Here is a 17,307-nt window from a genome sequence, read left to right as displayed (position 1 = left end):
TCGATCGAATTTCACCCAAGGAGATAGCTTCCCCCAACTTGTTTCCCTGAGCCGGGTCCAATCGTGGAAGCTGGGCATCCAAGAGGAAGTCCTGGGTCTCCTCTGGCAGGTCCAGCATCACACTCGGAGCGAAGTATAGTAGCTAAGGAATTTCATTGATCTCCGTCTGAGAGTATACAAGGTCCCTGGTGGCCGTGCTCAAAGACCGAATCTGAGTGCCACGCCAAGCTAATAGAGAACCCACTTTGTCCCTCTCCTCATGGGCCCTCACCAGATACTCCTTATAATCTAGAAAACGCAGGCGCTCCACCTAAATGGCCACCGCCTCACGTGCCTCCAGCACTGCCTTCTTGCCCGCCGCATCAGTGTGGCTCGCTCTATCAGCATGGCGCAGCCGGTCTTCCTCCAGCTCAATATCCCGCAACAAAGTCCTGCGGGCTCCCGCTGTAGACGAGATGCACACCCCTCTCATCGCAACTTTAAACTCGTCTCATTCATGGGCCCTGCTGGACACCGTACCAGCATTTTCAGCGAAATAGTGTTCTATGTCATTGCCATTGATTACCACGGAGGCCACGGACGGAGGAGGAAGCACAACGAGGCTGGGGGTTGATTGGGCTCCTATAATACCCTTCGATTTAGTGTTGGCCCATGAGGCACTGTTCCTCATCATAATGAGCATACTACATGAGTATCTCACTACATAGTTAGGGATGTGTATTGAAATATAAAATATATACATACACATTGATCCCTTTTTTCACCTTTTTGTAATTAGACCCACTGTGGCGACACACTAGTGAGTGACAGGGGGATCTTTTACCCCGGTCCTGACGAAGGGGCATGTCGCCCCGAAACATGTCGACCCACACAGGAAAGTAAGCTCATAAACCCGCTTACCCTTTCCGCCGCCACCTTTTTTTTAACAATACCAGCCAGTGTTTATTAAATAGTTTTTTGTATCACTAGGCCAGGTATTTTTTAACATCACTAGTCTATCGCCCCTGACCCCACTGACACTCACTCCATTCACTCACATAGCACCCACAATTTATAAAGGTGCTCCAGCGTAGTCGCTTGTCGCAGCACTGCCCCGTCCGGCAGCCGGGCGGGAAGACCCCGATGCTGAAGCATGACACCAAGGGCCCTTTTGGTGTGTGAGGGGTATTTTAACCATATGTGTGTATTCTAAGAACAGGATACGCACTAAGCCCCCTTTTTTGAGGTGGACCTTTTTGATTACAAGTACTTTTGCAAGAGGAGGACGTGTCCACCTCGGTGCCACACAGCACCACCTCTTCCTCCCCCCCTTTGATTTTTCTTACTATGCCATTGCTAACCTTGGTACCAAAAACAGGGTCCTCCAAGGCCATGGGGTTCAAACGCCACGTGGGTATCGCCTGGCGCTGTAACGTCCATCGCACCGCGATTAGGCAAGGATTGTGATCTGAAAGCATCCGCGCCAGATGTATGGTACTACTTAATCGGCATATGCACGAGGGTTACTAATCTGGTTTACCCCAGCGCTCCCCTTTATGCCATCCAAATATTCATGAATTCTCATTTTATTGCCTGGATCATGACGTTCACAGCAGGTTGGATCTTTTTCTTTGCAGTGAACCTTTTGGGCATGCAGATCACTAGGGTTAGTGCTTGGCGCGCATTGTCTCTGCACACTGTTTCTGCCCACTGCCAATGAGCCTACACTGGGGTAATGCGCGTCCTGATATACCTACCTGGACGCTTCCGACTAATGCACTTCTGGATCCTCCACTTTAGGGAGCCATATTCACACACATCACCCAATACTTTTACCTTAAGAGCACCACCCCACCACAGCGCTGGAGTTGGAGTCCCACATGGTTGTAGTGTGGGGCCACTATTGCAACTGCATGGGGTGGGGGTCCGTCTGGCACTGCGCAGAGAGATGCTAGCTCTAGAGCGGTAGCGGATACTCCTGGACTGATGGACTGTCGAAGTACAAAGGCTCATGCAGTTGCGAAAGGCTCATGGGGAACTGGAGACATGCTTGGGGAGATATGACTTAAAGCGCCGCCTCGCTCCTTCATGCAGAGAGGGGAATTGATAGGGAAGGCTTAGCGTGGCTGGTGAAAGAGGACCGGATGTGCTTGCTGATAGGTGCCATTAAGCTGGGGGATGGTACAGTGGTCAATACTCAGGCGGCCATCGAAGCTCCGTTTTTGGAGTACTATCTGTCTCCCTGAGTGCGTGGATATTCCCCCTCCCCATTGACCAGATCAAGAGATTTCTTTAGGGGCTTCTGCTATCTCCACTGACTTCGTTGCAATGAGCAGAACTAGATGAGTCTCTCCAACTTGAGAAAATATGAGCAGCTATCTCCCAAATTGTCCAGAGTAAAACGCCGGGGACAGATGGCCTACCAATTGAATATTATGCTACCTTCAGGGCGCACCTTTCCCAGAATCTCCTGGAAGTGTTTAAGGATTGCAGTGCGGTGGTTCTGCTTCCAGACTTGCTCCGTGAGGTGCTAATTGTGATTTTACAAAGCCAGTCCATGACCCCTTGACTTCACTCATACTGACCTCAATCTCTTTTAAACTTTGATTGCAACATACAATGGAAGGTCTTGGCTAAGTCTGCTCTCTGTTGTCACCCCCTAGGTCCACAGAAGTACTCTGCGTGAAAAACTGTTATGACCCTTGGGGGCCAGGTAGGGACCATGTTCTCCTAAGATAGATATCTTGTAGCAATAGGATCTCGGGGCGGTAACCGTGAGTAAAGGTCAAAATTGCTTTTAGCTTCACTCTGTCTAATCCGTTAACACTCCAGGACAAAACCCGAAACATCATGTGTGTGGGGGATGAAAGGTATTGTAAGGAGCATCTGAAAGAGACACGTTGTTGATAGATTCCTTGCCTTAGAATATCCCCAGGCGTCAGACTGGATCCGGAAAGTTTTGCTTAGCAGTACCTCTGCGCATCAGTAGGTGGTGTCCTGTGGCTCCGCGTCAGTCACTGGCGTCGTAAGCGCCGAAATGACGTCACGTAGAGTACTTGGGCACCACCCATGCGCGCTGACGTCAGTACTTTCTTTTTCGGACCCAGTAAGCGCAGATCCGGATTGAGCACGTACCTTAGTCACTTTTTGACTACTATTTTGAGACTTTTGCCCCCGCCCCCCCCCCCCCCCCCCCTTTTCTCCTGGTGCACGTAGGGATGCCTTACTTTTAGTCCTGTGGGGCCTGCTGCCGTAATAGGTCAGTGGCGGACCTGCACGATGTTTCCTCTACTGCCTGGAGACTGATCACGACTCCCGGGACTGTCGAGCCATGGCCCCGAAGGCCTTGAGGGAGTGGCGCCGGAAATTGCTGGAGGTCCGGCTTTCGTTACACCACCGCTCCGGGTCTAGGGGCCGTTCCGGGACCGCTTGCGGGACTGCAGCCGTCTCTCCTCGGGCTCCAAGTCTTCGCCTTTGGATTCCGGATAGCGACGTCATAAAAAGAAGTTGAAGAAGCGGGTTTGCTCTCCAATGTCCCCCTGTTGGTCCTCTGAGGCGGACAAGGGGGACAGGGGCTCCTGCCCCTGCGGCTCCTCTGGAGCCTGGGAGTCCCACAGTCTACCCGCCGTACCCGGGTCTGTTGGCGACTCCCGAACAGGTGCAAGAGTTTCTTGCTGCTATGGACCGCCTTTTTAGGCCTCTGGCTCCTGCCGGCATGCCATCTGGCCCCACGATCCCGTGCCAAGATCCTGTCGGCCCGTCTGCTCCGCCAGCGGATCCAGCCACGGCGCCACAGGATCCTATGCCGTTGGCTCCGGCCCCGGCGCCACGAGGTGCAGCATTGCCGGCACCGGCGCCGCCTTCGGCTCCACCCTCTGCTCCGCACTGGGTGCCGTTCATTCCACCCTTGCCCCGGTTCCAGGACCATTTTGTTCCTGCCTGGGATCCGCATTGGGAGGCAGCGCCCGTCCGGCGCAGTTTACTCGGCGCAGTTTCCAACAGTTTGTCCCTGCTCCGGCCCCTCCTGCGCCGCAGGCAGAGGAAGAATTGGAAGGGTCCGAGGACCCTATTGCCCGGCAGTGTGACTCAGAGCAGGAATGGGTGGACGACCTGGAGGACGCCGGCGACCTCTGTCTCTTCTGACCGGGGGTTTGCCTCTCCCCCGCAGACTATGGAGGAGGGCGCTTCCTACATGATGGTGCTTCGGGCTTCCTAGGCCCTCCACTTCCCCACGGTGGCCCTCAAAACCAACCTCCTCGCCGAGGTGCGCCAGACGGCATCTACCTCGTTGGAACCGTTGCTTCCCTTCAATTAAGCCCTTACTGAAGTCCTCTTGGACACTTGGTTGCAGCCGGCCAGGTGGTCCCCTGTTGATAAAACCTCGCCTGGGACCCGGCCTTTCTGACCACCCATCCCACGCCGGAGAGTCAGGTCATCCAGGCCTCAACGTCGCAGAGTGCCTTTCCTTCAGCTCCGCCAGACTAGAACCCTAAGAAACTAGGACAGTTTGGTTAACTGTTGTTCTCTTCGGCCAGCTTGGGGCTGCGGTCGGTGAACACCGCCTGCTTGTTGTGCCGCAACTTTCACTCAGTTTGGGATACCGTTACTCCGGTGTAGCCTCAGTGTCCTGAGTAGTTCCAGGCTGTCCTTTCTCAGGTGATTGCCGAAGGAAAGGATGCGACTAAGTTCGCCATTCGGTGTGGTTTGGACACCGCAGACTCGTTGGGCAGGGCGATTTCTACAACGGTGGCATTGATACCACACCTGGTTGCTTTCGACTGGGTTCTCGCCCGATGTCCAGGACTCACTCATGGACGTGCCCTTCGATGGCACCCGCCTGTTTGGTGATAAGACTGACAGTGCTTTGGAGCATTTTAAGGACTCGTGGGCCACGGCCAAGTCCTTGGGTCTTTCTGCAAAGCTACTCCTGGTTTTCGTTCCTTTCGTGGCCAGGGCAGAGGCACCCAGGCCCATTCCTCCAACAAGCCTGTGCAGAACCAGCCTCAGCGCGGCCGTGGTCCCGGCTTCCGCAGGGGCGGGTTGGGGAATCGGCGTGTGGGTCAGGCCGCCTTACCCCTGCTGCTCCTACCTCAAAGCCTTCCTAGTCCGAGCTTTGTGGAGCACCCAACGCTGGTGGGTGGCAGGCTCCGCCGCCGCCACCTCCCCTACTGGCGCAACATTACGTCAGACAAGTGGATGCTGCAGATAATCCTCAAGGATTATTCCCTTCCCTTTCAGTTTCCCCCTCCGGCCATGCCACCTCTGTGCCACCGCCTTTCGGGGGATCATTTGGTTTTTCTCCAACAGGGAGTCACGGCCCTCTTGGCCAAGGGGGCCATAAAGTGCGTTCCCGGGCAGGAAGTAGGGAGTGGTGGTTGTTCCCACTACTTTCTGGTCCCCCAAGAAAGCCAAGGGGGTGGCCTGCACCCTATGTTGGACCTCCGGGACGTCAGTCGCTTCCTCCGGAAGAAGTTCAAGATGCTGACTGGCTCAAGTCCTGGCTGCCCTAGACCGTGGAGACTGGATGGTAGCGTTGGACTTGCAGGATGCTTATTTTCACATCCCCGGCCCACCGGTGTTACGTGCGGTTCATGGTCGGCCGGGAGCATTTTCAGTTTGCCGTGCTCCCCTTCGGCCTTACCAGCGCCCCCTCGGGTGTTCACCAAGGTGATGGCGGTGGTCGCAGCTCATCTGCGCAGGTCAGGGGTGTCAGTCTTCCCCTACCTCGACGACTGGTTGTCATCCACCTTCAGACTATGGCTGACCTCCTACACCTGCTGGGGTCCTCGGAGCGGTACCTCGTGGTAGAAGTAAGCCTTAATGATATAGCTGTCACTGACGCCGCGTTGAATACCTACCAAGTACCAGCTCATGGGGCATATCTTTTGCGCAACAGCAAGACCACATTCAGGTCATTATTTTTGATACCTTTTGCTTATAGAGGGCCAGCTCATGCCCTGAAGCAGAAACTAGCAGTGGATTTTTACTGCTGGTTTCTAGGACGACAGGCTTATTACATTTAGCAACTGAGCTTTGTTCCAGTAGGGACCATTAGAAGGTCCTGATGAGTAGGCAGTAGGGGACTGCCTACGAAACATGTAGACCAGGTAGTAGCGAATCGCTCTACCTCAACAAAACCCCCTTCTTAACGTCCCCAGGTAGGGAAGTGAATAAATTGTTTTTTTCCACTAGCCAGAGGATTTTTAACCTTTTTTATTCCCACACATAATTAGGTCCCTACACTTCACTGACATCACCCACACTTGCACAGTCACATAGTCCTGTCACTATATTAGTGCTCCCGCGTAGTCGGTCAGGTCGTAGCACGCCCCGCCCCGTAGAGGGACGGGAAGACCCCAATGATGAAGCATGACACTATTGGATTTTTTTAGTGTGTGAGGGGTATTTTAAAAAGCACACTGTGCTCTCATCTTTACCACCCTAAGAGAGAGCTCATTTATTAGTTTTTATCACCCACAGAAAACAATAAAAATAATAAAAATCATTACACTTTGATAGAATCTCTTTGTTTATATATGTTCTCCATCAACGTGCTGAAGTCGCACCAGAGTCCCTCTCAGAAGCTCCCCTTCATTGGAGCGATGCTGGAGTGGAAGCGGATACAGATTTATGCTCCTGAGCAGCGAGTCCGGGATATTCAGGCTATGATTCAGATCGTTCAGCCTCTTTCATGGGATTCAGTGAGAATGACCCTCCGGCTCCTGGGCCTGATGGCGACACATGCCAAATGGCATGTGCGGTCTCTGCAGTGGGACCTGAAGTTCCAGTGGGCGCAGCATCAGGGCAGCCTGTCAGACCATGTCCAGATCTCGGAGGGCACTGCACAACAATTGCAGTGGTGGCTCATAAATCGTGATTGGGTCCATGGCAGATCACACGCTCTTCCCCAACCGGAGCACACAGTGGTGACGGATACGTCCTTCCTGGGATTGGGCGGCAACTTGGGAGAGGCGGAGATCAGAGGCCTCTGTTCTCCGGCGGAGTCTGGGCTCCATATCCACCTTTTGGAGCTGCGGGCAATCAGACTTGCACTGAAGGCATTCCTTCCCTCTGTCCGGGAAGTGTGGTGCAGGTGATCACGGACAACACCACCGCAATGTGGTATTGCTACAAACAGGGCGGGGCACGGTCGTGGACCCTATGTCTGGAGGCTCTGCGCCTCTGGACGTGGCTGGAGCAACGGGCATGTCTCTGGTGGTTAAACACCTGGCAGGTTCTCTGAACGCCAGGGCAGACTAACTCGGCCTCTGGTGCTTGATGGATCACGAATGGCGTCTAAACTGACGTGGCACTAGGTCTCTTTCAGCAATGGAGAGAGCCTTCGTTAGATATATTTGCCACCGAAGAGCACGCGCAAAGTCATCAGTTCTGCGCGTTGGAATTTCCAAGGCAGCACTCACTCGGCGATGCTTTTCGTTTCAAGTGGAGTTGTGGTCTGTTGTACGCCTTTCCGCCTATACCACTTTTGCCCAGAGTCCTGAAGAAGATTCGGCACGACCTGGCCCAAGTCATCCTTGTGGCTCCGCATTGGGCACAAAGATACTGGTATCCCAAGCTACTCCTCATGGCGATCGATCCCCTGATCCGACTGCCTCTTCGGGAGGATCTTCTGTCGCAACAACAGGTGACGGTCCTTCACCCGAACCTGTCCAGCCTCCACCTCCATGCGTGGAGATTGAGGTGACAGTTGACCGCTTTCGATCTTCCTCTTGAAGTCTGTGATGTCATTCTGGCAGCCAGGCGTTCCTCCACTAAGACTGTATACGCCTACAGGTGGAACAAATTTGTGGCCTAGTTCACAGCAAAGGCTGTGGATCCCCTTTCTGCTCCTATTTCTGAGGCCCCTCTGTTCCTTCTTTCTTTGGCCCAGCAGTGCTCTGCTCTGTGCACTATCAAGGGTTATCTTTCATCTCTGCCTTTCTACGGCATCCAGATCAGCCTGATCTCTTTAAGTCCCTGGTTGTGAACAGTTTCCTGAAAGGCATTACACACACACGTTCCATTTATAATGTCTGTGGGACTTGAATCTTGTGTTTTATTGGATTGCGCTCCCTTTGAGCTCCTTTACGTCTTCTCACCTGACTGCTTTCCTGATTGCTATCACCTCTGCCAGAAGAGTGAGTGAGTGAGCTCCAGGCACTTTCGTCCAAACCTCCTTTCCTTTCTGTTCATCCGGACAAGGTGGTTTTAAGGACCGATCCTTCTTTCTCGCCAAAGGTTGTTACGCCCTTCCACGTCGGGCAGACTTTGCCCACCACCCCCTGGGACAACATCTGGTGGCCGTCCGCCCTTGGGAGCCCACCCACCCCTACCAGCCCAGGAACCTCTGCACATCCTAGACTTCTCCCTCTCAATGAACTGGCAGATCAACGCCATCGCCTCCACCAGTTTCAACTATCTTCGCATCCTCCGTAAGACCTTCAAATGATACCCTCCGACTGTAGGACGTCACCCATCCACTCATAACCAGCAGACTTGACTAAGTCAACGCCTTCTATGCCAGAATCAACAGAACTCTAATACAGATACTCCAAACCATCCAGTACGCCGCAACCAGACTTTTCCTCGGGACACCGCTGCACGAGCACATGACCCAACACCTACTAGACCTCCACTGGCTCCCTGTCAAGAAGTCACTTTCAAACCCCTCACCCACGCCTTCAAAGCCCTCCACATCGGACCCAAATACCTCGACAAGAGTTTCCTTCCACACACCCAAGAGAAACCTCCGCTCAGTCTACCTCGCCCTGGCAGAGGTCCCCCGCAGAAACCAAACCAGAGGAAGAGCCTTCTCTTACATCGCAGCCAAGACCTTGAATGAGCTCCCCTGAACAGACGCTCCCCGACCATGCACAAGTTCAAGAAGGACCTCAAGACCTGGCTCTTTGATGGAGCCCCCCCCCCCCCCCCCCCCCCTTCTCCCACACACACACGTGCCTTGAGACCCTAACGGTGAGAAGGGCGCTATATAAACCACTGATTGATTGAACTTTTGTTTGACCTCCAGCTAGGAAAGTCAGGGAAAAGGAGAACCTTAGTGTCTCTACAGCAGAGGTCAGAATGCAGCCTGGCTCCCGGAGAATCACATTCCTACCTCGATCATTGAGGATGCAAGCTAATATAGGTTTGAGTGGGGCTCCTGGAGGTGGTCTAGGTGTTAAGATTCAATGGGACCTTCCAACCACAAACCAAATGGACAAATAGTCACTGGGCATCCAGGTTTTAATCCAAAGTTTCAAAAGCTCTGCCATCTGTTGGGGCCCAGCATCCTCCACATTCTCAGGGACTCCAATTAAGCAAATGCTACACAGTGATTTTCTGCATCCTCAGCGCATCTATAGAGCTCAGACGTGCGTGGGAGCAGCGTGGGGTAACCTGGATTTAAGAGTGGAGAATTTTTCCTCAACAGTGGATAGCTAGGATTCAGCCTCTGTGATTCAGGCAGTAGCATTGCCGAGATCTTGATGTAGCAAGGCAACATCCATCTTAACCTCACCAACCCTCGCCTCCACTGTAGCCTGCAGTGTCTGAATGGCCTGTAGAATGACAGTAAGGTCACTCAAAGGGGAGGGGGGGGGGGTGGAGATAAGTCTGTAGGGCCAGAAGGTTATTTGCAGGGCCAGTGGTGTGTTTTGGTCCATCAGTAACTGCGTAGCAGCTGAACGGGCGGGTTTATCCTTGCCCATGGCCGTCACCTGGAAGAAGTTGGAGGGTAAACATTGTCCGCATCTCGGGTTTCCCATAGTAGTGGGAGCTCTCCAGGTCACACCTCATGAAGAGTCCAGCAAGTTACAAACAGAGCATGGAGAAGGAGGGAGCCAGGAGTCAATCACCAAGGATCATTTAGCAGAGTCTCAGGAGTCCTCAGAGTGATTGTGGATGTGGGAGAAGCACAATAAGGTTGTGTATACTCAGTGGATTATTATGGCAAGTCTTTAATAAAGGAGGGGGCACACAGTACATAGGTGCATAGAGTGTAGGATATGATTCACTGTATAAGAAGTGAGCTGGGCTGCCCCCAGGAAGGGACACGCCTCCACCCACCTCTGGTGCAGTCCTAGTAGAGGACATGGCAAGGGAACAGGTACATGACCCATCCAACAGCAGCACCTCAGCAGGCAACTGTGGCATGTCAAAAGGGCTTCTGCCATGTTCCAAAGAGTGCCATGTCACAAGGTACTACTCGCAAGCACTGCAGGCTCATACCTCAAGCCCAGTGCACGATAGCTGATCTGGAAGGTAGGCAGGGAGACCGACCCATTTTCGTCTCCGGTCGTCCCATCTGGCACTGTGGATATTCCCTTCGTGACTGCACCAACTGTGCAGCGCATGCCACCTTGACAAGGGCGCAGACGGGCCTCTGCTGTCGGTCTCACTCAACCGGCACAGGTTCAGTCTCCGGAGCTAGGCGTGACAAAAAAGGAAAGCACAGGGTCCCGCCAGTTTCAAAAGAGGCCAAAAGTCTGCTACCCCTCATGACTCCAGTCCCCTCACGAGGAGAGATGCAGCACCAGCCTCTGCACTTTATCTCCGGCACACTGTGCCTCAGGCCCAGAGCAGATGAGTAGGGCGGAGGAGCAGACAACCTCTCAGGACCGCAGCTCCCCATCGGAATCAGGCCCCAGATACCACACTGAATCCACTAGGCAGTGGTTGTCAGCACTGCAATCTGGGCCCAAGCAAGAATGTAGGATAGCTGGGGTAAAGGTTCGTAGGTGGCCTCGGGATCTGCAGCGAAGAAGCCCCCACCGTGAGCGCTGACACCAGCCAAGCGATGCATCTCACCCCCAGGACTAAAGCAGGAGGGCTGTCTCCAGCAGAGTTCTCTGGGCCCTGTAGTACCCAATCAACAGGGGCGGAACTCCACCTCCCCGCTGTGCCAGGACCTCCTCCACGATCCACTGACCTTGCGCAGCCGGGCATCCAGGACCAGTAAGACTGCCAGCCGTACTGCAGGCCTTACACGCCCACCACCAGACCGCGGCCCAGGCCCGAGGCGCCAATGGACACAGCACACAGAGGAGGGCTGCAATTGGCTGAACAGCCGGCTGTAGGCTGGGTATGTAAAGGTAGCATATAAGCGCAGGATGGCAGGCGCTGGCCCAAATCAATGGGGGATAACGGGGCTTTAAAGTGGAAATTTCTTAAATGCGTCCATGTTGGCCATCTTGGCCATGCCCCCATCTTTTGATAGCATTAATTTGTTTCTGGTTTTGCATTTTAGGGACATTGTCATTCTAGACGCATGCGTGCTTTACATATCAACCAAGTGTGTAGTAATGAACATATCCAGTTACGCAGAACATACAAGTGTGTTGTAATGTAAAGCACCCATACTTCTTATAAAATCATCAACATTTTCAGTTTATATATATATATATATTTTTCCTGATAGTAGAGGGACTTTAAAATCACAATACTATTTGATATTTTTTAAATAAAATGAATAGGTGTCTTGCCATTATCACCCTGTTACTTCTGTGCGAAGTTGTTTGCTCCTGGGTGTAGTCTTGATCCATTTTCGTAGAAAAAGGAATATTGTTATCTGGAGCAGATGAGTTATTTCTTTTTCAACAGTGCTTTCAGTTCTCCTTTTAAAAAAAAACTTTTTATTGAAACAGTACTAATCATACAGCATGTACAGGAAATTAACTTATAATATTGCCTGTGTTCTATAGCATTAAAGACTACTACATCAAGAACAAATAGTATATACACCAAGAATGACTCTTTTATGGCCTACTACCTAGCGTGAGACGTTGACCCCTAGCAGTTTAACGGGAGCAACCCACTCAACCCTCTACTCCCTCCAAACCTGCATAATTTCAGTGCCCCCTTTAAGCGTGCTGTACCAGATATCCCCTTTTCAAACCCCCCCACCCCCCCCCCCCCCCCTCCCCCAGTCCTTCCATTTCTTGGGGCAACTCCTGCTCTGGTATACTGCCCACTCCACACTCTTGTATTAGTAATGGTCAAATTCCCACTCCTCAACAGTTGACTGTCACTTTATTTGACTTCATGCGACTGCACGTATTCTGCTGCATTGTGATGTGTGTGGATATTTCTCAGTGTGCATTTCCCTCAATCTGTGCATTCTACTTGATTTTCCAATTGGTTTCCGAATGGAAGGTCATCTTTGGACTTCAGTTTAAGGATCCGTAGATAAATAGAAAGGAAAGGTCAAGCATTGAGTCCAATTCTAATTGTTAAAGTCTGGTAAATCGTGAATTGCAGTTTAACCATTCTCTTGTCCGTCCTAACATTCTCTGTTTATTTGTCGATTAAAAAATGTAAAGCAATCAATAGATAAATGTTTAACTTTTCCGTTTTTTAATAGGTTCCATGGATGTGAATGGACAAGTACTCCATCCCAATGGTGTCGGCGGCAGCAGCAGTAGCAGTAGTAGCAGCAGCACCAGCGGCAACGGTGACGGCGGAAAGCCTAATGCCGAAGTGGTGGATTTAACACTGGACAGTTCCTCATCCTCTGATGAGGATGATGAAGGGCCCCCCCACAAGAGACGCAACTTTGAGAAAGGCTTACTGTCTGCCTGCTGATTGCTAGACCGTGTGGGACAGGCCTGTGGAAAGACATGACTATTCTGGTGCTTCTTAAACCAGAGTGGGGACTTTATTCCTCTCTGCCTCTCCCTTTGTTTGATCTCCAGGTTCAGCTACTACACCGGGCCCGTGTTTTATTTCTTTTCCCAGTTTTTATTTTCAAACAATCTGCTGCTTGTCGTGAAGCTCTTCCCTCCCATGGAACATAGGTACCAATACATCAGAGCATTTTATTTTGCTTCAGGGCTTTCTGGGTGACAACTGGAGGAGTGTAGTTGACTGGACAGGACACGGGTAGACTTGGGTTGTTTGATAAAAAGAAAGCCACAGTCTTCTACTTTTTTTTGTGTGGCCAGTGGGTACAGGACATGGATGATTCACAGTAAACTGCATCTCTTGGCTGACATTCTTCCAACACCGTATTTTGATAAAAAAACAATGACTGTGTGGTGCTGCACTATTGACGTGCACTCGGTTGGTGAATTGGAATTGAAAAGAAAAATAAAGGCTTGAGTGCTTTCATAAGGTCATTGGTTTCTAGTTATACCCCAAGTGGGCAGGTTTTTGTTTAGAAGCTCCCTTTAAGAGCAGTGGGCTGCATGAAAATAAACTCTGGGAGGAAGGGTGAATCTCTGGAGTAAAACTGAGATTCTGCCAAAGCATACCAATTGATTCCATCGGAATTTAAGATTACATTTACTTTTTCATAAGCATTGAAGAAACAGTGAAGCAGATTAAGGGTGTGGGAGAAATTTGTCCTGGAAAACTAGGAGCTAGTTTAGGGTGGGATGGAAATAGTTGCGGAGAGAAATTTGAAGGGAAACTGTTTATCAGAAAGATTGTTTTGGCGTTAGGGGCCACTCTGTTAATTTACAGTGCAATAACATGGCAATTTGATAATTGAGGCAGTGTGAATACTGATTCTTTAAAAATAAAGTCCAGGCTGCTGCTACAGTGTGCCTTTCTGGGCACTAGGCCTTCAAATTCTAATGGGTTTCATTTCCAGGGACGTTTGGTAGCAAAGGGGGAGAAATCCGTAATTTCAGGAGTGTCGGCAGAAAATGAGTTTGCATCCATCTACCTCGGTAACTCCAAATGCAGGTTTATTTCAACGATGCATTTTCCCCTGGCACATTGCTTTCAGTATAACCTGAGGCTCGAGGCATTAGAACTCTGCACATTTACTAACCAATCCAGTTCAAAGCTTCTCTCCACTCATCCAAACCAAAAGCTATCAAAGCTCTGCAATAAATCAATCTTAATTTTCTGTTATTTTTTTAAGGTTTCTGTAATTGACAGCATATTGTGTTTTTTAAGTTTTCGGCAGGTGGGTTTAATCAGGTTTATAATGGAGTTGAGTGTAAAGCGGTCAGTACAGTCAATAGTATGGAACAAACTAGTAAGTGGTGGCTAGTAAGTGGTGGCCTCTACAGCTTTCTGTGGCACTGCACATAGCATATCCTACTGTAGGGGACCTGTAATGGTTTGACTGGTATCCTTTGCCTCTTATTCAATATTCTTCTTCAATCTAATCTAAGGTGCCATTTCATATCCAATTCTTTGATTTCATTATTTCGTCTAATCTCTTAATGGCCTAAATCAAAACATTGCCTTTTTCATTCAAGATAATTGTCATTGAGCCAGGGGATTTACATTATTGGAAATCCCAGTTATACTGTGCCTGTATGCACCATTCATTCAAAGCACCAGTTTATCCTGTAATATTTTTCTCACCCTCATGAAGACATTTTACAGCATTTCCCTTCCGCCATTCCCATCTTATTAAATTCATTTGGTTTTCAGCTGATGGGGTTCCTTTTGCTCATGCAATCCCGTTATATTACACGCAATTCTGTAACAGACTTCAATCTGAAAGTTTCTTTTACTAGCTGGTTGTGGGATCTTAAACATAAAGACGCGAATTGGCCAGGAGTGCTAAAGCCTCACTATCAAGCCTCCTGTCCAAGGTGTTCCCTTGAATCTTGGGTCTAAAAAACGTTGGCAGGATTGCCAAATTTGGACTACTGTTAGGGAGAACTTTAATTTGACCCTTTTCTCCAACTTCTGAATTAAAAGAACCTCTATCCTAATTATGATTATTTCATCCCGTAATTTTGAACAGTATTACTCAAGGGTGGTCAGTTTGTTCAAGTACTAAATTGTGCTTTGTGAACCCACTTACCAGTTGTTCCCTCCCTGTCAACTATAGTCAGACTGGCTCTGCCCCCATGTATACTAGACATGAAATAATTGGTAATGACTAATGAGCCTTGGTCGCACAGCCACTGCTGTCCAAACTCCATCTGGATGGACAGTCATTCCCTTAAGAGCTTCTAGACCCAACGTCTGCTGCTGTTCTCAGCTCATTCGCAATCTGATTGAACCATGCAATCCAGCACCTAATGTTACAGCACTCTAGTTGTATTTATTAAACCAGAAGTTGAATGTGCTAGACCTAGTCTGTCCTTTTTTCCTTTGAGTCATATTGATCACTTCATGTGCACAATTTGTATGTTTTTCTTTCCTTATGATTGTAATTTGCCTTGATCCCAGGATTGCTTTTGCCCCCATTTCTTGCAATGCCTTGACAGGTTTATCACCTATGTGCAGTTTTCAGCTGTACACTGTATATATAGATTCAGTCTTTGGATGTATATACATCCTTACTGCTGAGAGTTCATCCCTTCCTTAAAAACTGTCCCAAAACACTTCCCTACCGCCTTATGGAAGCAGCACTTAAGAGCCGTGTGAGGTGATAGCTGTTGTGTACTAGCATAGTCTTAGCTTCTTTGGCATTGCAGCCTTTGTTAGCAGTGACAAAGTAGTTTGACATAGTAAATACTGCAACTATAACTCAAGATATTGCTACAGCTGTAACTAGTTAGTGGTGTAGCTGAGATACAAATGGAATATTCCATAAATTTACTCCTTTGTGAAGAGGCTTTATTTAATGCACTAGAATCTAAACCTAAGGGACATGTGCAATTGATGGTGAGAATTGCACACTTTTTTAAAAATCAAACCGTATGAATTCTCAAAGTTGTAAACATGTTACCCTTTTCCTAAAGCTATTGAAATGGAGAGATCTGAACTATAATTGTGATCTGTCCACTTTTCAGTAAAGTGTTTTAATAGCCCCCTTGTATGCTTACCCTTTTGACCTTAAATACATGCTTGCATTTATTAAAGTGGAATTCCACTTTGGGAGCTCAGAGGAACTGTTTTCAGTGGAACTGAGTTTTGTCCATCCTCAACCCACTAGTGCCACACTCCTCTCCTCCCTCCTGACCTTAAAACTGTCTGGAATTTAACATGTAAGATTCATGAAGTCTGCTGTCTCAACTAGGAGTATAGAACGTGTTAAAAATACGCACAAACTCCCTTTATCCTTTGAATCCACCAGTTCTCTCTTCCCAGAAACGGGTGTATGTAAGTTTGCATCCATTGTTTTAAATAACCTAACGATTCCAATTCCTCCTAAGGTCCAGCAGTCTGAAGAGCCTATAAGTGTAGCATGGTGAGGTGCTATTTTGACCCTTCATTGATGTGAAAAACACATTTTTGCAAAGTAATGTTTTTAATCTAAAACAATTGAGGTTTTTGGTCTACTAGTAGTTGATGTGACTTCGAATGCAACTGCAAAGAAAACTTTACTCCATATCTGGCATGCTATGTGAGATGCAAGTGAAAGCTGCAGTGGAGTTTCAAAGAAATCTTTCCCCCTTTAGGAAGTTTGACAATATTTTTAGTTGTAAACTGTTTTCTGTGGCAGATAAGGAAAAGAGAAAATATTCAGAATAGATTAACCTTTTTTTAACTGCATTTTTACTGTACATTAACCTCACCACCCATGCAGGCATCTGCAGCACAGCGGAGCTGATCCTATTTACTTTTCCCTCCCTCACCCTTATCTATTCTAATTTAATTGTTTTTAAAGTTATATTGACCAAGCCTCCAATTGGAGAAATTATTCATCGGTTTCTTTAATTTGGTCCTCCGTCATGTAAATAAGTTATGTCCTTGTTTTTGTTTTGTAAAAAAGAGAAAATCCTACAAAAACACTTATTTTTCTTTTCTCGAATACACATTCTTCAGAGTTAAAAAAATATATAGTGTTTGTTACAATAAAAAGATTTTGAACTATTTGCACTGGCTCTTTTTTCTTCATTTATTTTAAACGAATATCTGAACAGTATGGAGATTAATAAATCCTGAAATATATTCAGGAGAAGCTAATTCATTTACTGTATTTAAGTATTTTTGCTGTTAAGTCTTCTCTTTTTTTTTGTCAGGAAACTAACAATTATGATTTCCCCTAAGGTTGTCTTTAAGCCATAGTTCTGTACCTCTCCTCTGGCCCAATAAGGTTAAAATTTGACAGCATAGACATATGTTTGGTGATAATCCGCATGGGCATTGACTCCATTCTGAGATTGTTTTCTTTCCGCCATCAGGTTTGGACTGGTGCGCCTGCCCTCGGGTTCGACATAATCGTGGTGCTTTTTTCGATACGTTCACTAGCTTCCCCTTAATTGGTATTGTTTCAGTCTCGTTTTCATTTCTAGCGTATCAAGGTTTACATATTTCGTAGTCTCTTCGACCACATCGCCCACAGGGCCTCACTCTTGGATGTCTTTCTTCAGTCACCAAGGTTTCCAGCGAATGCTTTGCTGGTGATGGAATGGACACCTTACGTTGTTTTCCTCAGTGCCACATGAAGTGTCCTCTGACCGACTTAAACCAGGT

General features: G+C 48.7%; 1 protein-coding gene across 3 annotated transcripts in view; it reads left to right on the top strand.

The window, feature by feature from the left end:
* PIAS4 (protein inhibitor of activated STAT 4) overlaps positions 1-16,706 on the top strand; it is a 150,651-nt gene extending 133,945 nt beyond the window's left edge. For all 3 annotated transcript variants that reach the window (XM_086947090.1, XM_086947092.1, XM_086947091.1), the window contains one exon: positions 12,338-16,706. In XM_086947090.1, the coding sequence (XP_086803216.1) occupies positions 12,338-12,558 (221 nt within the window). In that variant the 3' untranslated portion in view covers positions 12,559-16,706. The remainder of the gene's footprint in view (positions 1-12,337) is intronic.
* Positions 16,707-17,307: the final 601 nt, after the last annotated feature.

Source organism: Lissotriton vulgaris, chromosome 12 (assembly GCF_964263255.1).
Source record: "Lissotriton vulgaris chromosome 12, aLisVul1.2, whole genome shotgun sequence".
Lineage (NCBI taxonomy): Eukaryota > Metazoa > Chordata > Amphibia > Caudata > Salamandridae > Lissotriton > Lissotriton vulgaris.
The sequence above is the reverse complement of the archived record's forward strand: the minus strand, read 5'-3'. Positions and strand labels throughout refer to the sequence as shown.